The sequence below is a fragment of the Vigna radiata genome, chromosome 4 (assembly GCF_000741045.1).
Source record: "Vigna radiata var. radiata cultivar VC1973A chromosome 4, Vradiata_ver6, whole genome shotgun sequence".
In the NCBI taxonomy this organism is placed as follows: domain Eukaryota; kingdom Viridiplantae; phylum Streptophyta; class Magnoliopsida; order Fabales; family Fabaceae; genus Vigna; species Vigna radiata.
The window spans coordinates 16,773,496-16,795,786 of NC_028354.1; the positions used below are offsets into that span (position 1 = coordinate 16,773,496).

At 31.2% G+C, this 22,291-nt stretch overlaps 3 protein-coding genes across 9 annotated transcripts; 1 reads left to right on the plus strand and 2 right to left on the minus strand.

The window, feature by feature from the left end:
- Positions 1–147: 147 nt before the first annotated feature.
- LOC106758176 lies at positions 148–3,660 on the minus strand. 3 transcript variants are annotated; one of them, XM_022779971.1, is made up of 6 exons: positions 3,420–3,660; positions 2,780–3,184; positions 2,029–2,339; positions 1,892–1,942; positions 1,247–1,671; positions 148–634 (listed from the first exon to the last, which is right to left on the minus strand). In XM_022779971.1, the coding sequence occupies exons 2-6, from the start codon at positions 3,163–3,165 to the stop codon at positions 398–400; spliced, it is 1,410 nt and encodes a 469-aa protein (XP_022635692.1). In that variant the 5' UTR covers positions 3,166–3,184; positions 3,420–3,660; the 3' UTR covers positions 148–397. The 3 variants fall into 3 exon arrangements, with proteins under 3 accessions (XP_022635692.1, XP_022635691.1, XP_014496601.1); XM_022779970.1 differs by having other exon boundaries at positions 2,780–3,189; XM_014641115.2 differs by having other exon boundaries at positions 1,247–1,662; positions 2,780–3,189; positions 3,420–3,659.
- Positions 3,661–8,410: 4,750 nt separating this feature from the next.
- On the plus strand, positions 8,411–9,156 carry LOC106758446 (V-type proton ATPase subunit G 1-like). 2 transcript variants are annotated; one of them, XM_014641371.2, is made up of 4 exons: positions 8,411–8,478; positions 8,616–8,710; positions 8,825–8,925; positions 9,013–9,156. In XM_014641371.2, exons 2-4 carry the CDS (start codon positions 8,623–8,625, stop codon positions 9,154–9,156), a joined length of 333 nt encoding a protein of 110 aa, XP_014496857.1. In that variant the 5' UTR covers positions 8,411–8,478; positions 8,616–8,622. The 2 variants fall into 2 exon arrangements, with proteins under 2 accessions (XP_014496857.1, XP_022635259.1); XM_022779538.1 differs by having other exon boundaries at positions 8,412–8,478; positions 8,586–8,710.
- A 1,885-nt stretch (positions 9,157–11,041) lies between these two features.
- LOC106759308 (protein ARABIDILLO 1) lies at positions 11,042–21,874 on the minus strand. Of its 4 annotated transcripts, none has more exons than XM_022779973.1 (13): positions 21,692–21,874; positions 19,837–21,242; positions 19,460–19,618; positions 19,285–19,365; positions 19,023–19,154; positions 16,876–17,003; positions 16,318–16,405; positions 15,363–15,457; positions 14,064–14,127; positions 13,176–13,351; positions 12,652–12,873; positions 11,708–11,792; positions 11,042–11,618 (listed from the first exon to the last, which is right to left on the minus strand). In XM_022779973.1, exons 2-13 carry the CDS (start codon positions 21,184–21,186, stop codon positions 11,442–11,444), a joined length of 2,757 nt encoding a protein of 918 aa, XP_022635694.1. In that variant the 5' UTR covers positions 21,187–21,242; positions 21,692–21,874; the 3' UTR covers positions 11,042–11,441. The 4 variants fall into 4 exon arrangements, with proteins under 4 accessions (XP_022635694.1, XP_014497911.1, XP_014497910.1 ...); XM_014642425.2 differs by having other exon boundaries at positions 21,517–21,874; XM_014642424.2 differs by having other exon boundaries at positions 19,837–21,398; positions 21,517–21,874.
- Positions 21,875–22,291: the final 417 nt, after the last annotated feature.

Consider the following 22,291-nt stretch of genomic DNA (forward strand, 5'->3'; position numbering starts at 1 on the left):
TTTTAATATGTTTGGATAATTAACTTCTATAGAATCACCACTTAAAGAAACAGATATGGAAAAATAAAGAAACTGAAAAGAAAAAGAATAGAAAGAACACAATCACCTGTGTCAAAAACATAACAGCATTTGTAGTGACCAAGCAAATCAAGAAAAAATTGCCCAAATTAAGAATTCTCCGATAATTATAAACACAAGCTTTTTGTACATAGAGAGCATGCTACCTTTTTACGTCATGTACAATTGAACTCATTTGTTGATGCAAGAACTCATCTTGATATAAGAACACGTATATCCGACAAAACTACCATTTACACGTTATGATTGATAAGTTCTGAGCTCCTGTAGTTGTCTAAAGAAACAAATAATCAGTTCGTGTAGATTCAACTTAAGCCGACTATCTCCGTTTCCAACCCTTTGAACCAATTTTCCTCCTTCCCCTCCTTTTGCTCCTGCGAAGATTTGAGTTCGATGCACAACCAACTTGGAAAGCAGAAACAGCATTCTCAGTGGACATGGATTTATGCTCTTCAACCGATTCCTTGGTTTTCTCCATAAATTGATTTCTAACCCTCTCAAAATCATGCAACTCTTCTTTACCTGCCTGATTTTGTATAAGAATTTCATCCTCGGTCTGCATGCAAAGGATTTGACATTACAAATTTACAATGTTTATTATGATATGGAACAAAGTTTACCATTCAAATATAACCTTAACAGATAGATCTTTTGGTCCATGACTAATATTATTTTTATAAGCTCATAATTGCAAGTAACAATACATATAAAAGAACACAGTAGAGAGACAAAACAAAATACTCGCAAGAAGCACTTCTAAACAAGAGATGATAAACATGTCATCACACGGCAACTAGGGTCAGGGGATATGCCAATTTTTAGAAACCTAGAATATGAGAGGGAATGTCAAGAGTCCCAAGGACATTCATCTAAACATCATGTACATCTCAATTTTCTACAGTGAACTACATAACAAGAAATGGTAAAAAAGATAAAAGACTACAGAAGTTCAATGGCATCTAAGTTCTTGTGAACAACTTCTGTCCTGTAACAGAAACTAAACAAAACCAGCAGCCTGGTGTAAGCATTGGGCAACTCACTTTCCACAACAACCACCAATGCCATATATCAAGCATAACCACAAATTAATGCAAGCAAAATAGAAAACACAATAACATACAAGTTGAAATTACATTTGCTTAGGAAAAAAAAAAAAAAAAAAACTTACATTATCCTGGAGAAACTCGTGCTGGGGCATATTGGTGGTTCCAATAAAAGGAGTTGTCATGGCCCGGGTTGGTAATGTATTTTGAGTCAAAAGTAGATCTTCTTTGTTTAACTCAGATTTATTCTGTGATGAAGCACGAAGAAATCTAACAGGAAATGTGTTGTCATTACCAATTAAAGAACTAGAATTATGACCAGAATGATTAAGTCCATCAGATGGTCCAGTCATGCCCAACTGAGTTACAGAACAGAATTTTCCTGGATTTTCTCTAACAACATTATCAATTCGAGTTTTCAATTTCCCAACATGTGACTCTAGCTCTTCAATCCTTTTAATGACGTCAATGATAGTTTTATCATTATCTTCCAGATCAGCAGTAGACAATGTTTCATTCAACTTGACCTCCTCAGTAAAATCTGCATTAACTCCAGGTAGACAAACAGAATTAAAATTTCAGTCATAAAAAGTGTAAACAAATAACAGTTGATTAAAAACTGTTTCACAAAAATGGTCATACTCATGTCAATAGATACACGTAAAAAATCCTATGTAATTCTTTGTACATTCACAATTTAATGACATGAATTTTTTTCATTATAACAAATTAATAGCAAATACAGCATTTATATAAACACTGTCACTCACTCAAGGTATCACCACAAGAATCTTCCACACAAGTGCCCCGGTTTTTGTTCTCTGGAAATTGACAAGAAAGGGAGAAAAAGATTAGGACAAGCATCACATTAGAAAAAAATACAACAACTAACCGAGAAATGTCATACCATAGTACGAGAATATACTGTGCTTAGAGATGTATGATGACAAATTACGTTCTTCAGCTTTGTTCCTTTTCTTTCTCTTCATAACTTTATTTCTGCCAATGCCATCGTATATAGGTACTGACTTCACATTAAGATCATCAATTGTGAACTTTGAAAACTCGAGCTGCTTTCTATGATCATATACTGCAAGCTCTTTATCATATTTCAGTGCCAGAGTGTTAAGTTTCTTCACTTGCAATTCTAGCCACTTACAGCGCCACTTAACAGGGTGAATGAAGTTCCTCCAATGCCACGTTGTCGCTTTGTTCTTTCTGAAAGGATTAATATAGTAAATTGTTAAACACATGCAATTGATATTCTAATTTCTAATCAAACACAGAGCAGCCAAAGAATAAGTAATGTTGAAACAAAAATAAGACACATCACAACTTTAGTCATGTCAACAAAAAAAAGATACCTCAAGTTGTTTTTTTTAAGCAGACTATATCACATAGTACTAGTATAAAGAAAGGAAATAAAAGCAGATGATTCTTCTTTAATATCTACCCACAAAATAACCTTGAAAAGAGTCTTTTATTAGGTCAAAGGGACAGAAATCGATAGCAAAAAAGATTGGTTGGTAATATTGTAATGCAAATTCCATCTATGCATGGTTAGTTCTTTTCCCCCTTCTTTTTTGTGTGTTCAAATATGTCTCATTGTTTTTGTCAGACACGACAATAATATACTGGAAACTGAGTCAGAAACATACCTAGATAAAGAAGTCTTACTTTGATCACCGTCACACATTGGCAGCGATTCTATTTCAGTGTTGGTGAACGCCGAGCACGAGGCATCCTCTGTGCCAGAATCTGTATCACCAAAAGAACTGGAACTGGAACATTCAGAGTCAGTGGCATCGTCACAAGCATCTTCCACCGCCTTGCCACCAAAAGTTCCGCTTCCACTCCCAACTATATTAACCTGCACATCCTCCTCGTTTGCACCGGACTTAGGAATATTCTCAATGATCTGGCAGCTAGAACGAGGCTGCTGAATCACCTTTTGCTCTTTTGATTCTGAAAATGCTGAGAAAGGAACCTTTCCATTCTCCATTTTTAGAGCATCTTCTTCTGGCCTCGCATTGCCAGTACTCATTTTTTCCAAATCATTCAACCTTCCCTATTCAGAGATGAGAGAAAAACCCAGACCACAATGTCAAGATTGGAACCGGAAGCATGTTAAATCCCCCACCCAATTTCAATAAACTCACTCCACAAACCCCTACTGAGAAATTGAACGCCCCCAGTTGCGAAAATATCAAGAATCTTGAAAGAAAACATGGAAAGCATATACAAAAGTAGTGAAATTCAATCTTTATAGAACTAGGTTAATACAAAAACAAGTCTTACCTGAAAAGGGGTTGTTAGGATCCACGTAAAATTAACGCACCGAGCAAAGAATCGATAATCACACCAGAAAGACAGTGACAGAGAGAAAGACTTACAACAGTGGAGAGATGAATTTTGGTTGGTGGATTTCGAATTGGGATTTTAGAAGAAAGCTTATTTATTTGGTGGTGCAGAACACACAATCCAAATGGAACATGTTCTGCGTTTGTTAAGCTTTTGATATGTATATGATTTTTTTTTTCTGCGTTTCTCTGCTATAATATTAATATCCTCTCTAATTATTTATCTATTATATATAAGAATAACATTATTAGTCGTGTTTGACCGCTATTAATTTATATTACGATGGTTCAGATATTTTATGATTCCGATTTTAAATAATTGATGTATAAAAGTTTATATATTATTATATATAAAAAGTAAACATCAAACTCCTTTAAGAAGAATATGTTTATTATATTGAATAAGTAATATGATTTATAAATCTTCTAAACATAACTTTGAATTATATTTACATAAACATATAACTTAGATAGACACAATTTTTTTACATTTATGGGAAATACTTTTTTGTACTAATATTATTTTTTAATTAAACATAATAAATAAAAAATTTTATGAACTCTTAAAGTAAATAAATAAATAAATAATTTTCACATCAACAATTAGGTTCAAAAATGGATTATTACATTTCGTTTGCATGATGAATGAGTGATCATTAATCATAAATTTTGTTCTAATTAACGAATTAAAAATAAGTATGTTTTTCTGATAAATAAGAAAATAGTTTGATTTAGGTGGTGATATGATTTATTTATTTTTTTTTTTACTGATTTTAGTGTTTCTGATGCGAGATACTATTTTTTGCCTTTTGTTACCCTTGTTTGCCGTGTGAAAATTTGATAACAATTTCAATATTTTTAAAAAGTAGCAAAAATATTAGTAAAGATAAAGTCAATTAAGCTATCTTTTCAAAAAAAAATACGAAATTGATTTTTAATAAATTAGTTTTTATAAAAATTATATAAAAAGAGTTAATCTAATAAAATAATAAATATAATAAAACAAGATAAGGATAAATAAAATAAATAATAAATTAGATAACAAAATTTAAATAAATAAATAAAATTAGAAAAAGATAAAAAAAGAAAAAAATATTAATAAAGAAAGCAGGTTATTTAAATATTATTATTTAATTAATTATTGTCTTAAATTTTTCAAATTAATTAGTGTAAAATCTCAAATAATTTTTAACTTTCTTACCATTAATCAAATACCAATTAAAAGCAAGAACTATGTATATTAATTATAGTAAATTTAATCAAAATATATTTTTTATTAACTCTTATTAAAAAAATTACTTTTAATCAAATACATTTTTAATTATTGTCAAAAATTCATTCAATGAAAATTTCTTACTTTAATCAAAGTAAATTCATAATTAAAATTAATAATTTTTGAACTCATATCATTGATATGTTATGTAAATTTAAAAACAAATTATTTTGCTACAATATAAAAATCATAACTTTTACTTAATTAAAACACAAAAGGCACAAATAAAAATAAATCACAACCAAAATTAAAGAACAAACAAATTTATTTATCTAATTTGACAATCCAGTTAAAAAATTATAAGAGAATCAATCTCAAAAGCATAGAATTACATAAAATGTATAAATAACATAAAAACAGAATAAGAGAGAGTGAAAGGTGAAAAATGCTCAAGAGGACGAAATTAGGTCTCGCAAAGAATTTATAAGCTCCTCTAATGTGTTTTTTTTAAGTATCTTTATATAAAAATCAGACTAAGCTTTTAAGTTAGATGAATAAATTTGTTTCTTTTTTTACTTCTTATTGTGATTTATTTATATAAACTTTCATCTCATTGAATGAGTTTTTGTCATGTATTTTGATTAAAGGTAAAATTTTAACAAGAGTATAATAATATTTAAATGAGAATTATAATAATTATCTTTTTAATTGATATAAAAGGTAAAAGAATAAAAATGATTAAGTATAATAATATTTAAATGAGAATTTAATTATTAGTAAGATAGTCAAATAATTAATTAAGAGTTTATATTCACTAGTTTGAAAATTTAATACAATAATTAATTGAAAGATAATATTTAGATAACCATCTATTTAAAAAGAAAAAGTGGAATCAAAATATTTTATTTATTATTATTTTTATATCTTTTTTATTTATTTCTTTATTTAAATTTTATTATCTAGTTTTTTATTTATTTTTTTATCTTTATCTTCTTTTATTATATTTTATTTTATTTGACTTAGTTGTTTTTATAGTTTTTATAAGAACAAAATCAATTTTGTATTTATTGAAAAATGACTTATGATTAACACAAAATAGAATGTTTATTACAAGAAGTTATTTCACCTTTTAAACACTTCTAATCATACATATTATATTCAAAATCATATATCATCATCATCATATTTTCTCATATTTTAATTTAACCATTTAATAATAACTAATTCCAATGCTAAATTATCAACAACAGTTAATTAATAGCCACTCAACGTTCCAAGTTGTCATTTAATATCATTCACATAGAGTTGTTTTTATCAAAATGACGACTAACATAACTTCTTATGCTTAGGGAGTCTAAAGTCCGTTTAGTGAGGATATCTCTAAAACTCTTGGGATTAATTTACCGAAATTTGCACTTGACGATATTAGGTGGCGTCCAACAACACTAAGTCAATGAGTTCTCTGACTTTAGTGTTGCCTAACGACGAGATGACTCACTCAACAACAATTAAGTTAGAGGCTTAGTGCATCAATGTACCTAACAATGACATTGGTGACTAAAACCATACCAGAAGCCATAATTTTTTCTTTTGAGTTTAAATTGAATAGTTTAACGCTTTTTACTATATTTTCTTCGAGGACTATCATAGCGTTTTGATTTATCAATCTCATTGCCAAGAAGTCCTAAATTAGTGAATTTAATGTTCTCATTAAGATTCACATCAACATACCAAATCCAATTCTACACACATCATAGTATCTCTAATACCAATTGAAATAATGCTATATATCAACACAAAGTTGATCAATCTGTTCTTTTAATTTCAAATGGTATCTTTCATTCTCATAAATAAATTTTAAGTAAAAATTAAGATATCAATCAAATATACCACTTAATATCAAAGAAGTTAAATTCATCAATCTTTGAGATCAACTATCAACAATTTATACTATCACGCACGAGATGTTTATACCTCAGCATGAAGGAGGATTTTTGGAAGTCTCACATCGACTATATATAAAGTCAAACTATAATATATAAGTGAGGTGCAAATCTCACCTTATAAGTCGGTATTGTATCTATATATAAAATGAATCCAATAACATTATATGTATTTATATGTAAAATTTTTATCTCGAAATTGATTAAAAATATATCTACAATTTAAACTAAATACAATTATTATGTGATTAATTTGTATTTTTTTTTACAAAACATAGAAATCCTATGACCAAACACTTAGCTTTTATTTGTTTCATTTGATAAAAAATGCAGATCCGTAATAAGAAAAAAGAAAAAAACTTATAAATAAAAAGAACTTACATGAAATCAACATATTCACTTTTCTTTTCTTTTAATTCAGTGGATATTTGTACGAATGAGATGTACAGTAATTAAATGAAATAATATATTTTATATATTATTAGTATAAACACACGGATATGTATTTACTTTTTTAATAATTAAAAATAATAAAATTATATTATAAAAATAAATATTTTTATTTCTTTTGTAGATAATTATTATTTTTTTAATTTTTAAAAATGATTAAATTAAAAAACAGTTAAATTTAAAAAAAATAATCAAATGAAAAAAATGTGACAAAATATTCTTTATATTATAGTATAAATTATTTTAAAATATTTTTTCTTAACCAATAAAAATTCATAGTAATTTTTTTGTTTCATTTTAAATAATCAATTTTAATTTATTTTTTATAAAAAACAACATTTTACATTTAATTATTTTTAAATTCTTATTTTATAATTCATTTTAAATATAATACTGTATAATTAAAATCATATAACTTTCCACTTAATTGTCTTCAATAGAAAAAACTTCACTTTCAACTCTATTTTTCTTATTTTCCTCTTCCACAAATCCATTCCCTTATTCAAATAAAGTCCAATAGAATTTTTCGAATTACACCATCATAATTTAAAATGAATATTTGTTTTTTCTTGTTAATAAGACAAAAATCGACCTCATAATTTAATATTAGTGAAAACACATATAATTTTTTATAATAACAAAAAAAAATTATAATCATAAAAATAAATACAAATAATTAATTTTATTTATTTCATTTGAAAAAATGATTAAAAAAAAATAATTACTTAAAGAATAAAATTGAAAAAAAATATAAACACTTTGGAATATTTTAATACAATAGTATATATGTATACTCTAATAATAGTAATAGTAATAAATATAACAAATAATATTGTATACAATAAATAAATATAAGAATATTAAATTATGAATGCAAGATAGTGGCCCTTTTCTACAAGAACCTTAAAATGGAAATTCTTTTATTAATAGTTAATGTACATTTTTGTTAATCTTATTAAGAGAATCCAATGTATGTGACAACCAGCATTAAATGCTAAGTCCTTTTCAAATCATTACTTATCTTCTTATTAATTTTATGATCTCACTTTAATTTAAGATTAGTGTCACTTGAATCATTTAGAAAAAGACTAAAATAAAAATATATATACATATATTAGATGCCTCCAAAAATTAATATACTAGTCATCATATTAGAGTATTTTTCCAAATTTAACAATTAAAAGTTAATTTTAATCTATTATTTTAATATTTGTTTCCTTACAACAGACAGTTTTTCAGTTGAACATCACAAACTGCGCAGTGTGACTTGGTACATAGAAAAAAAATACTCCCATTGATTTCGGATTGCTATGAGAACAATAATCTCTCAATCAAATCACATCAAAGTTTCCCTCACACACCAAGCTTTTGGAACAGTTTCCTTTGTTCAGGTAAGAAATTGAGGTGCTGTTTCTTCCAACATTTTCTGATTTTATATGCAATAGTTCGATGTCGACAATGATCAAATTATCGAAGTTGATGTTCAAAGTTATAACAGGTTCTGTGATTGATAATTTTGTCGATACAGAGCTATCATGGATCCCTTCAAAGGACAAGGAGGCATTCAGATGCTGCTAACCGCTGAACAAGAAGCACAACACATAATTTCTAATGCAAGAAATTGTAAGACCTCAACACTCTCATACAATGTTGTTATCAAGGTTTTAGAAAAACTGTCTACAAATTTTTCACTGTTTAATCTGAATGAATGGATGAATGTTGTGTTGAATTGTTCAGTAAGAACCCAGAGGTTGAAGCAGGCAAAGGAAGAGGCTGAGAAAGAAGCTGCACAATACAGATCTCACATGGAAGATGAGTATCAAAATTCAATTTCAGAGGTATTATTATATAGGTGAAACAAAATTCAAATATGTTATGTTTTGATTGGATTAAGAATGTTTTGGTTTTGGGGTGAGTTTGCTTAGACCACAGGGACTTCTGGATCTAATGTGAAAAGGCTTGAGGAGGAGACAGAGGCTAAGATTAAACTTTTAAAGAAATCAACTTCAGATGTTTCATCAAAAGTGGTTGAAATGCTGCTCAAGTGTGTTACAAATATCAAAATATAATGACCAAAGGTTAGATTTCACAGATTCTTATTCATCATCTCTTTCATTTCATATCACTCTATTTATTATGGCTTCTTTCTTATGCTTCAGTAATTGCTGAAGATGCAAACACAAAGGGTCATCATCAATAAAATGAACAGACAAAGCTATCAAGATTCATGTTCAAGTGATCAGAAGCAATTTTTTTTTCACTCATTTGATATAATTAAATGCTATAGTGATATCATTATATTGTTAATTACATTTCTCTCTTTTTAATTTTTAATTGTCTTTGACAATATTTATAAAGAAGTTTGTTCTAATGATGTATAAAGCATCATGCTATTTTAATAACGTAGTGATAGTAGTTTTTACTACTCATTAACTAAATATTTGAAATATTTTATGCATAGGAATTAGTATGTACGATGCTATCCCTCACAAATGAAATGAATAATAAGATATGTTTTTAGTTTTAAAAGAAAACATTTTCTTTAATTTTAAGGTAATTTTCCATGCTTGAAATTAATAAATAAAAACTGTTTTTAATTTCCAACAATTTTATCCCTTGAAATATTGTGAGCATAAGTTCATCAAAGAAGCTTGTGATATTACCTTTTCAAAGCTCAGCCCCATTGACCTGTGCAATCAAAACAATGTATCTAAAAGGAATTAAAAAAAAATGCACCAATATATATTTTCTTGAAGTTTTTTCCTTTATTATATAATATGAGAAAGGAAGTTTATGACATAATACATAATATGATACGATTATGCATTAGAAAAACAATAAAGCAAAAGTACTTTTAATAAGCATTTCTCTCTATTCTATATATATATATATATAGCTCATCAAAACCTTAATTAAAGACTAATTAAAATATTTGGATTTTTTTTTAGCTTAGAGAGATAACTGTAAAAACAGTAGTTAAAAATGTTACACAATGAAGCAAGTGAAAAAGAAATAATTGCAATTATTTTATCTATTAAAAATAATGTCAGAAATATATTACAGACTATAATAAAATGTGTTTGTACTAATAACTTAAATAATAGTTTGTTGGACTAACTTAAAAGTTAGTTTTACAAATATAAAAGTGTTTAGTAAGATATATTAAAATGATTGATTTTAAAAAATGAGTTGCTTATTTAATTATTTTTTTACCTATAATGATGTATTATACTTTTTATTAACCTATTTTTTTTTCTATTTTTTTTTAATCATTAGTGTTTCGTTACACAATGTTATATGAAAATTACTTGTAAAATAATAGTTAAAGTTAAGTAATAAAAAAATAATTTTAAAAAATAAATTAAAATTAAATTAAATTAATATTTATTAGAATGATTTGTCCAAAACAAATTAGATAGATACAACTTTTAAAAGTAAATAGAAAGACTAAAAAGTTTAAATACTTCTTTTAAAAGCACTCAAATTACAATTACATAATATATCATTATATTGAAAATATAAATTTCATTTATATAGCTAAACTTACATTTATATATCATTTTTCATTTTTTTCAACTTATCAAATAATCTTAATCGGATAAAGTAGTTTATTACTTCAGCTAATTTTCCCAAAACACATTCATAATCTAATTTTAATCATTCTATGTAAACATTTCAAGAAATGATGATCATCCCACTTTTGATAAGAAACATTTTCCACAAACTAACTGTTTTCCTGTGTTTTATATCTGAAAAATATATATTTAATATGTGGTTTAAGAAAATAAAAAACAAATACAATATTTCCATGAGTAAAAATTGAAAATTCATTTCTAAAAAAAATAAAATAAAAAAACAATAGTCTCCCTGAGGTGCAAGTGAAAGACCTATTCTAACACTTCCTATTTAACAACTATATAGACTAAAAATGTATATTGCAAATGAAGGAGGAAATGATATCATAAATGTCTTTCACTGAGATTCTATATATTTCAAGGTGGTAACTGAAGCGAATGGAAACTCTAACAAGTCTCTCTAAAATAGCTCTAAAAGTTTAATTATACAGAATACTTAAGAATAATACATTTAGAAAAAAAAACACATCAAGGCAGTGAAATTTATGTCAATGTGCCTATCTGTTGCAGCCTTGATATGAAAAGATTGATACAAGGGAAGAAATACATCTGAAAACAAGAACTGTTTTCTAAGCAGTTCCAAAGAAAATGAAAAATGAGAACCAGTCAATGTATAACTTGCTTCACATCACATGCATCAGGCTCACCTTGAAGTTTTCTTATGACACTGAGCAGTCCAAAATGATTTGAGAAAGAGGACTGTAAACAAATGAACTGATCTACACTGTATGCTCTATCTGGTGATACTCAAGATTGCGAAGAACAATTCGAGCAAAGATTTTTGCTTCAAGTGGGGCGTTTGCTGATGCAGCCGCACCACGCAGAACTCGGGGTGCTCCCAAGTTCTGCATGAGACTGGCATGGTGCATGGCATGTCGTCCACCAGGAATTGTAAACTGCAATTGAAAAATCAAAGCATAACAACGTCAGAACTCAAACTGAATATGGATTACAAAAAGCCTATGCTGCTACTTGCTATAGTTACCTGGAGAAGAGCAAATGCTGCACAAGCCTTGAGTATAGATGATTGATTTCGTAGCATGGTGATGAATCTTCCAATTTCAGCACCACTGAGTAACAATAAAAGTAAAATACGGTAGAGTTTCCAACATGAGTAAACCATGGATAACCGATTGCAGAAGAAAACCTTAATAAAAAGAAGAAAGAACTCTAGAGCACAAGGTATACCATTAAAACCAAAAAAAAAAAAAGAAAAAAACAGCACAACTACAAAAACAAAGAGAAGAGACAATATAATGAAGCTGTCCAGCTTCCCTGCATGGTGATATATTATACATCTATGAAAGATGATGAATGAGAGAAGCTATAGACAGGATCCAATCCTATAACAAACCTGGCAGCATTACACTGCAAGCGACAAAAGCCACAAAAAATTGACCTTGCTTTTACACAGTAAAAGATCTGAAAGTAGGATTTAAACAGCATACGCATGTTAAACTGTCATAATAATTGTGTGAAAAAAAACACATTTTGTAATTCCTTCCAGTCTTACGCTCCATGAATTAGACATGAAGGAGATTTCTCAATCAAGCATTGTCGCTGAGTAAAAAATTCACTCGGAAAGAAGAAAGAAACAAAACATACTAGGGAGCAGTTTTTATCTCTTCATTTAATATTCACAAACAATACTTTCATGAAACAGGAACTTCGGAAATAATTGGTCAAAATACCTATATATACCCATACTAAATATATATAGCTGAATGAATGCTCATAAAGGAAGAAAAGTGTTAAAGACTTAAAATTTTATGCACTATTTCAACATAAAATTTTGATGTCAAAACAAAGAATACAGGAAAAGCAAGCAGCTGACAATGGCTTTGTATCATCAGAAAACAAGATCATACAACAACACTGAAGAACAACACTGAAGAACAATTTTTACAAGGCATAAGGTGGAAAGCAAACCTGCATCTTAGATGTCCCGCTTCTTGAATACGTGCACCTTCAGTAACCTGTGCCAATGCAGCAGGAGCAGATGATGCAGCAGCAGCTGCAAATGCTTGTGGATCAGAGAACATAAGAACAAAAGCTTCAATGTGTTTCAAAGCCATCCTTCTAGCTCCATCCAAGCTCACACTCTTAGAAGTACTTTCAGATGGAGTGCCTACTAAAGCATATTCATCCATTCTGCAAAACATGTCACGATGCTCAAATATGCACATAAAATGATCTCTCATACCCAGTTTCATTGGTTAAGCAATTATTTTACAGTAAAGTCATTTTCATTTTTTTCATATATTCACACTATAAATACAGAACAGATCAAATTAGAACAGAAACAAAATAAACCAAAGATCCACCATGTGTTCAAATAATAAGAATGAACAAACTTCAATAAAGGATGTTAACCAAATGAAAAAAATAAAGCATTTAAAGAAACAAAAAGAAAGGGTAACAGGGACACAGCCGATTTTAATCAAATTAATTACCTCCCGTCAAACATGTAAGCCAATGCCAACGCAGCCATGAAGCGTGCCATTTTTGATACTGATGAAGAACAGAGATCAACAAGCGCAGATACTCCACCTTCCTCTACTATTCGTAGAGCATTACTAGCATTGAAAGCAAGATTCCATAGTGCCCCTGCAGCAGTTTCATGAACATCCTGAAAGTGGAAGGTGGCTTGAATCTAATCAGAATTTTACATATATAAATAGATAAAGATGCTAAAAAAAAATACAGACAAAAGGTGTGTAAATGCTTGTAGGATGATAAATACTTGGGAGCAAAGTCTGAATGAGCCAAAACCCACATAGTATACACGACAAAGTATCTCCCACAAGAGTCTAAGATACAAAGAATGAAAGCTTAAAAAAAGGAAGACTAGATATTCCTTTAGTAAAAAGTTGAATTTCAACACATGATAGGCCTGTGAATTATACGCACTTCATGCCCAAACAACTCTTGCTTGAGAGGGAATGTGATATTCATGTTTGGCTGATGGCTCATGAAGTGCGCATAATTTATACCTTTGGGATTGTTTAGCTCATGGCAACAATAACTAAAGTAAAAAAATTATCATATCATAACCTAGAAAAGTAACTATTAAAAAACAAAACATCCCAGTTGCTAGCAACAAATAATAAATGTTCTGTTTATATGAAAAACTATTGATAGAACCCAAAAGGGAAAAAGGCTTATAGAACCCCACCAATATAATTGCAAACAGCTACTCTAAAGCAACTTAAAAGGCTAAAATAATAACACCACCAACAAGGAACTAGTTGAACCACCAAACTGCGATACTTTTTTGGAATTTCTATGTACTTGTCTAGCACTGAATTATAAACATACACGTAAATAAAGGAATAAATTACCTCTGCTTCAGACCGTGCAAGTGCAATCAGAGGTGCAACACCTCCTTCTCTTCCAATGGCAACACTAAGCAAACAAAAACCAACATTAATGAATACAAGCATAATCTAATACAGAAAGATAATGAAATTTTATAATGACAATTTTTTTAACCAAGTTCAAAACCATAACTTAGTCAAAGAAAATGAAAAAAGTAAAAAATAGAAAGAGCACATTGAACTAAAATCATTTATTTTATTAGTGAAAACCAGAACAGGTCCTCTAGTTCGTCTTTTGCTTTTAAACAAAGTAGGTTGGAAACTATCTATGATGCAACTACAAAAATTATATGCAACTACAGAAACACCAGCATTGCCCACACAAATAACCAAAAAAATCACCAGAAAGGATATTAAATATTAAACCTTATATCTATCTGGAATTGGATGGAGGGAAAGGAAGAGAGATTTAGCTTTAGATAATCATAGAAGGTATTGCAATAAGGTCTAAAAGTGTACAAAATAAAATTGAAAGGAAAAACAGGGTGGTAGAAAGCCTATTCCATGATTTTCCAATTTCCCCCATGGCTCATCATAAAAATTTAAGTTTATGAATGACGATAAGATTACAAACATTTAGAAGATTTCAAAACTCAGTATCATTTTTATAAATTAAAAAGAAAAAACAGATTTGTCAAAAAAGGAATCAAGAAGAATATAAAAAGACACGCTTGTAATAATTTGTATATTTTATATTCAAGAGTTGTTTTATATAAAGTGAAGATAATGGATAAAATATTAACAATGAAAAAAGTTAATCTATCATTCCATTTCTTAAATAGTATGCTTAACCTCAACTTCGGTGTTAAGAAGATGGTTCGCTATAGTGTACTCAATTATAAACACATTCTTTAATTTTTAAGATCACTTTTCTCTGCAATTAAAGATAGGTTCTCTCTGTTAGACTGACTTTTGACAATTTATAAGCATAGACAAAAAGATAAATAAAGTATGGTATACATAAGATTTCTAAAGTTTTTTTTAATCAAATCCTCTCAAACCCAAAAGAAGAGATAAAAAATGAAAGGAACATAAGAAAGCAAAAGAGCAAAAAAAAAAAAAAACAACTAAATCAAAACACTAATAAGTAAATACTACTATGAAACCTGAAATAATGAAAGCATTCAATCCTAAAAGAGAAATGTGATTTTTAAGTAGACAAATGTTTGTACCCCGATATTACATCAGATATGACATATTCCAAACAAGTCTTAAGAATCATGATTCAGGGAGATCAAATACAAACTGAAATCTTTGAAGTACCTATTAGTTTCCGAGACTGATAATCCCCACAGAGCTCCAGCAGCCCTCTCTTGAAGTCCAGGGGAGGCATTAGCACAAGCTTGGGCAAGAGCAACCTATAGAAACCACAATGTAAAAATATAAACACACTAAACTTTTCAGTCTCCTGCAAGATCAATGCTCTGGTAAAAGGATTTACAAGATCCATTAAAAGATTATATTTGTTCAGAAAGTGGAAAAAATCATTTTATTCATCTCTATAACCTCTACATATTGACTGTCAAATAAAGTTGACATTGTTTGGGAAACATTATTTCTTAGTATCCAAATATACTATTACATAAAAGCATGATTCCAGTAGAAATTAACATTTATCACATACTATTTACAAGGATGCATTTTAAAAAGTCTAACCATGTATAAGAATATCTACATGTATACGAAGTATCTTAGCCTAGGAAATAGTACCCCACTTAGTCAATATGTAGAGATTAATAGAGACAAGGATAAAGCTGAGAGAGGGAGAAAACTGAATAGGAATTTCTGATAGTGATAAAATGGATTTGTTACACAGAATGCAAATGTACATATATTGTAGACTACTACGGAGTGACTGCTGAGTTAAAATTAAGTTACACAGTTACAGCTAAGCTGAAACTTAGCAGACTATCATTAACACTAGAATATTATATCTCTAAAATGGATGTTCTGCATATAGGATGTACTGCAGAAGAAAGCAATTTCACTCAACCAATTCCATTCTATCTCCCAAACTCTCTCAACCTTTCTCCATTCCTCTCCCTCCCCCTCTCTAAATTTAACAATTTGTTTTAAAGTGCAGGTTTCTCCTTATTTTCTCTCAGATTTGCATTTTCTTCGGGAATGTTTCTTATCATCCCTTGTATCTTTCTATTTCTATTTAATACTATAACTTTTTCTATTTAAAAAGTAATAGCTTAACCTTGTAAGAACTTACCAAGGCCTGAACTCCGCCAGATGCGGCAATGGCTTCTCGATTTCTATCGTCAAATGACAAATTCCAAAGTGCACCAGCAGCCTCTTGCCTGTATAAATATCAGGGTTAAAGGAAAGGTACTGCAATATGTTTCAAGGTACAAGATCACAGGCTATAGAGAAAAGGCAACAATTGTAAATCAATTAAACTATTGTATAAATGGTTTATGAAACCAATTTCTACAAGCAATGGCCATTTTCTTTAATCATATTGCAGTTCAAGTCATTGTTTGTCAAGTCTGTAGTTACAGCTTCTAAGATTAGTATTCGTTTAAGTAAGTTTATATGTAGCAAACTTTAGCAGTTGCGTTGAGATATATAATTTATTAAAATACAGGTGTTGAGTCAGTGTTTTGTTTCATAATTATTCAGAGTCTTATCTCAGAAATATATTCACTTGGGTTCCCTCCATCTATATTTCCTCTATTCCACCTAATATCCCTATTTTTTTATCAAATAATACCTAAAAGCTATACACAGGTACAATATCACACACATGCAAAGACCAGTTAACCATTACCTAACGCCCTCGTGGGGAGAACGAGTAAGTTGAACAAGAGCCTCAAGAGCACCTGCTTCTTGTCCAACGGCAGCATTGTTACTGTTACTATCTCCATGAGCAGCTAAGTTAGCCAATGCACGAGCAGCCTATATTTAAGAGTAGTTATTTTAATAACCCCACACCAATGCAATTGCATCCCTCGATGGAAAGTAAAAGATTTGAAAAAAATATAACAGATTCTGAAGAATCAATATATAAGTTAAAAAATAATGCCCATGCATATGTATTTAATGTAAACATGAAGAATTCATAGGAAATTATATAGAGCATCTCTTAGCTAGATCATCATTAGCATTGTATATATTTGCAAGATCACAACTAACACATACATGCCATCCCCCATGCGGCACTAGCACAGAACCATTGACCAAAATAGGACGGTGTAGACCACATCACCATCAAAAACAGAAATGGCATATCAAACTATTCCTTTTCTCTCAATATATATAAAAAACTACAAACCTCTGTGAGGTATAACTTATAGCAGACAACTACATATGGAAATAGATCCTTGATGCTTGTTCCACTTATAAGCATACATCACCGTTATCCAGAATAGGAAAGATGCAACATTGTTTTCAATCATGGTTATCAAGCTCGAGTTTTAACTCGTAAAAATGTACAAGTTGACAAATCCACAACCCGTTTCATGTTAACTCACTTGTACGTTTGTTTTTTAGAGTGGGCTCAGTGGGATCATAAACTCAGGCGAACTTGGCCAAAACCCCCCAACTTAGAGAGTTCAACTGCCGTTTTTTAACTGTAAATGATGCTCCTTTGTATCATTTTGGCATGCAAAACTGGAAGAAAGGGGAAGACCCACGATTAGGGTTCCCCACAATTCATCAATGTGTAGTTTCTCTTTGCTGTTGGTGACAGAGCTACTCTTCTCATCATGCTGCCCATCTCGCTGCTGATGACAATGCTCATCCTGACTCACTGCATCCCTTCTCTATCTGCTATTTGTTCTTTGCACCGAGGTTTCAAGCACGTGGCAGCTATCTTCTCCCTACAGTCTTGTGGTTTGCAAATTTCTTGAAACTCCATTTTCTCTATACAATTTGCAGATATTTCTCTTCTTTTAGCTATTAAATGTTATCATATTAAGAACCTGTTTTGTATGAACTTATATTCTATTTGGAGTTGTTTGAACTTATTTAATAGCAATGAACTACTTGAATTGTTACTTTATCATTGAGGTCAAATAATTTGCATTATGGAAGTAAAAAGCTCAAAGTTATTACAGGTATTTCAATAATTTTTTATATGAAGTAAATAGACAAGAGTTCACGATTCAAGTTTATAATTCAAGCTTACAGACCTTTTCACTAGTTTGCATAAACTCTTGAGTTTTGGCAACCTTGTTATTAATCGAAGATGGCAGAAGGGAAAAATTCTGCCATACAAACATACCATTGTGGCCTATGGCGCTGCCATTGTGAGCCTACCTTCACAAATTGCCTATGGCAGTTGGCAAAAAATCCACCATAACTGCCATGGCACCAAAAGTTAACACTGAGAAAAGATAGAGAATATAAGTCCAGAAATTCAAGAAGGAACCTAGAATCAGAATGAAATTCTAGATTCAAGTAAGCAGCCTTGTAATGTGATGGCACCATCAATGTGAAAAGGATTTAGCCATTGCTAAGCCTTCCAACTTCCAAGCTAAGGACTCTAGGTAAAAAATCAAATAATACCACCGACAACACCATTTCATAGCCCCAACCCCCACCCCCACCCCTTTGCAGGAGCAAAAAGGAAATAACAATTATTGTTGGAAAGCCACCTCAAACATGGTCACTCCTAGCCAGCCTTAGTTTCAAGCTCAAGGATGGTGTTTAGCCTTGCATCCACTAGAGATAAGATATGAATTAAATAGAGCTTATGAAGTTTGACAATCTTCACTTTACAAACCGATATTGTGGAATTAAATTAAGCCCAAACTCTAAGAATTTTCAATCATGTACATACTCATAAGAGCATTTTTAAAATATCTACGATGGATTACAATATTGAAGTGGCAAGTATTATCAATGAAATAAAACAGCTTCAAAGATTTTAGTAATTGAATTGGATGGTACCCAAATACTAAAAGGTGGTGCTACCTGCTCTTGCACTCCCTCAAATTTGCACTTACGTGCAAGCATCACCAGAGCATGCACACCTCCTGCCAGTGCAACCTCTGTACTACACTTGTCATCAGCTGCCAAATTAGCCAATGCACCAGCCGCCCGTTCCTGAAAAATTAAAACTATCTAATCAACCAACTGCCATACACATTATAAAACAGCAACTTAAATTACTGGGTATAAGAAGTAATATAATAAAAGTAACTTAAGAAACTCATAACATAAAACCAGAACTTACTAAAACTCCATCTCCACTAGAGGACCACTTGAAGATAAGATCCACTAAAGCTTGTATTCCACCGGCTTCAGCAATAGCACCCTATGATGGAAGGCTCTTAAGTTTATAATTTAAACTTTAAGCATTAAATGCCAACAAATGAAAACTATACAACATACAAAATCCAAATTCCAACCTTGTGCTCTTCTCCAACAGAGAGATTCCATAATCCTCCGGCAGCCTCTTCAGCCACCAGCTTGTTCATAGACCTAGCCAAACCAGCAAGAATCTCAATCCCACCTTCTTCTGCAACAGCTTTGGCCACATTGGCATTGACAGACAAATTTGCAATGGCCTGCACAAATTTTGAAAATTTAGAGAAACAAGTCCACATTGATTATGTTAGATTGTTCTTAGCTCAGATTTATAGTGAAAAACGCATCTTAAACGCACAAAATATCAAGACCACCTCAGCAAAATGTAAATATTAATTTTTCTCACAACAGATCAGGTAAAAAAATGACTATAAATTATCAGGTAGACTGTATTTAAACAAAGGGATAGAAAGAGTACCTTGGCCGCCTCAGATTGAAGCCCTTCCCTCCAAGACTTCGCCAGGCCAAGTAGGAGGCGTATGCCTCCATCTCGCATAACTGCTTCAGCCCTTCCACAATCTATGCTAGCATTTTCGTCATCAATTACAACAAAAGTTGCAAGTCCTGTGGCTGCCCTCTCTTGAACATCCTCCTGAGAACTCTGCATTAGACTAAGCAAAAGTGCTCCACCTTGTTCAACCCAGAAATTATCAAGACCCTGCTGAGGACTCTCAGCAGAACGCAAAAGTGTGTGAGACAGCATCCACTCAAGCCAGGGTATAATTTCATTAAGATCCTTATCATTATTCTTTGAGGTCCTCCAGTCCAAAAACACATTTTTTCCTCTCTTTGTATTATCAAAAAATAAAGAAGCCAGTCCTTTAAAAATATCAGTACGAAGGGAAACTAATAACTTGTTTTTATATTTACTAGCAGAAAAGCTAGTGTCTTCTTCGAGGATAGGACAATTCAGGGCAATCAAAACCCTCAAATTCTGTGTTAAGGATAACAGTCTGAAAACAGCGGATGGTCCAATATCAGTTCTTGAAACATCTAATCCAATCAGGTTAGGAAGTTTATGCCAAAGATGGGAAACCACACCCCACTTCATACTTGAAGTCCCCGCCACAGAAAGGAAACGAACTGATAACACATTTCCCAGTGCAACCTCGTCAACATTCAGACAGTCAATGAAACCAATATCAGTCAACTTTGGACAATGCTTAGCCAAAACATTAATAGCATCACCATTTACATCCCTGATACCCGAGAGTCTGAGCTTACTCAAGTTAGGACAGCAATGAGCTATTGCTTTAATAGCATCACTACTTATTCTCTCACAAAAATCTGGTCCAAGCTGAAGGCTCTCAAGTGACTCGTGCCGAGCTACAATCACTGAAAGAGTTGCATCACTAATCTTCCTGCAATAGTCACCGCTCAATTCACGCAAGTTCTTAGCTCGAAGATGAATTATTGCATTAGCAGATTCCTCCCCCCGAAACCTGAGCTTCTGTAGGTGCACACACCTGGGAGCAAGTGATGAAGCCATGTCAGCATCAAACCTGTGCGAACGAAGATCCAGAGAAGTCCACAGACACGGGGAGCTACCAAGAGACCTCCATGTTTTACAAGTTGACGACAAGCTAGCTCGATCTCGGTAACTCAGACATGACAACAGCTGAATTACTGTGTCATCAGGCAAGCAGTTCCAATCAACAACTCCTTGGGGTTCCAAATGCAAAACCTCCTCCTGAACTTCAGGGGAACTAGATTGCACCACATTCCCTTTACTTTTCCTTGCCACTTTCCTCCTCACTCTACGATTCATTTCTCAACAAAATCACACAAAAACCTTCAAACTTCAAACCCCAAATCCCCAAACCACTGCAAGAATTCACCAATACAACATCCTCAGACATACAAATCCAAAACCATTGAAAAAGATAACACCAACCTCCAAAACACAATCACCCCTCCACCCCCAAAAAACCCTAGTCTTCAACCAAAGTTAACACATCAAAAACAAGATAACAAACAGACCTGAAACCCCGCAACACAAAACAACCCACCTTAGATGCCTAAAAACGGATAAAACCCAAAATTCATACGCAGGTAAGAGCACACAAAAAAATAATAAAATGTTATTATTTTCTCAAACCTGTGGACTCAGGGTATTTGGTCTTTGTTGTCACACAAATCAGATGCATTCAATAGAATTGTCAATGAAACCCATCAAAGAAAAAGGAGTAAAGAATGAAGTTTGTTGAATGGGGTGCGGAGAGAAAGATAGATAATTCAAAGGGAAATTCAAAGGATGAGAAAGGTTGTCTTACATGAGAGGGTCGAAGGAAGAAAATGAGAAAGAAAAGGAGACGGTTGATTAGGTTAAATAAAAAGGGAAATGTGAGAGAATACAATAGAATTCCAGCATTGGGGAAAAGGGAAGGGAGGAGGGACGAAGGATGGGATGGGAAGGAAGGGGAGAACAACAATGCTGTCAAACTACAACTCACAAAAATCACCATCTTTTATATCCCTTCTTTCATAAATAATTTCATCCATTTGCATCATAAATAAAATAACATCATCTTATTTCTTATTCTTAGACATCATTATTCATCTTCTCAAATTATAATGTAATCATTTAAAATATGTATTAGGATACTTTAAACAGTTTCTATATCTTAATTTCTCTCACGTGTTTATTCTTGTACTTTTTTTTCTATTGTCTAATATGTTATCTTTTTTATGTTAATATTATGACAATGTACGTAAAACAACATGTCTATTAATTTCACCAAACTTTATTATTCTCCATGTAGTTATGGTGGATTAGCTTCTTAAGTAGTTCATTGTGCCAATGAACTTTAACTGTTACATTAATCTCAACACTATAGTTAGTTCAGTGTACTTCAGTCGCACACCACCTCCAT

Coding starts and splice junctions, on each gene's coding strand:
- LOC106758176 (XM_022779971.1), bottom strand. CDS start 3,165: ATGAGTACTGGCAATGCGAGGCCAGAAGAAGATGCTCTAAAAATGGAG. Junction 1,943..2,028: donor CAGTATATTCTCGTACTATG/GTATGACATTTC, acceptor GTCAATTTCCAG/AGAACAAAAACCGGGGCACT. Junction 1,672..1,891: donor TTCTTGTGGTGATACCTTGA/GTGAGTGACAGT, acceptor GTCTACCTGGAG/TTAATGCAGATTTTACTGAG.
- LOC106758446 (XM_014641371.2), top strand. CDS start 8,623: ATGGATCCCTTCAAAGGACAAGGAGGCATTCAGATGCTGCTAACCGCT. Junction 8,711..8,824: donor AATTTCTAATGCAAGAAATT/GTAAGACCTCAA, acceptor TGAATTGTTCAG/TAAGAACCCAGAGGTTGAAG. Junction 8,926..9,012: donor ATCAAAATTCAATTTCAGAG/GTATTATTATAT, acceptor GAGTTTGCTTAG/ACCACAGGGACTTCTGGATC.
- LOC106759308 (XM_022779973.1), bottom strand. CDS start 21,186: ATGAATCGTAGAGTGAGGAGGAAAGTGGCAAGGAAAAGTAAAGGGAAT. Junction 19,619..19,836: donor TTCAATCTGAGGCGGCCAAG/GTACTCTTTCTA, acceptor AAATTTGTGCAG/GCCATTGCAAATTTGTCTGT. Junction 12,874..13,175: donor GCTTACATGTTTGACGGGAG/GTAATTAATTTG, acceptor CATGTTTTGCAG/AATGGATGAATATGCTTTAG.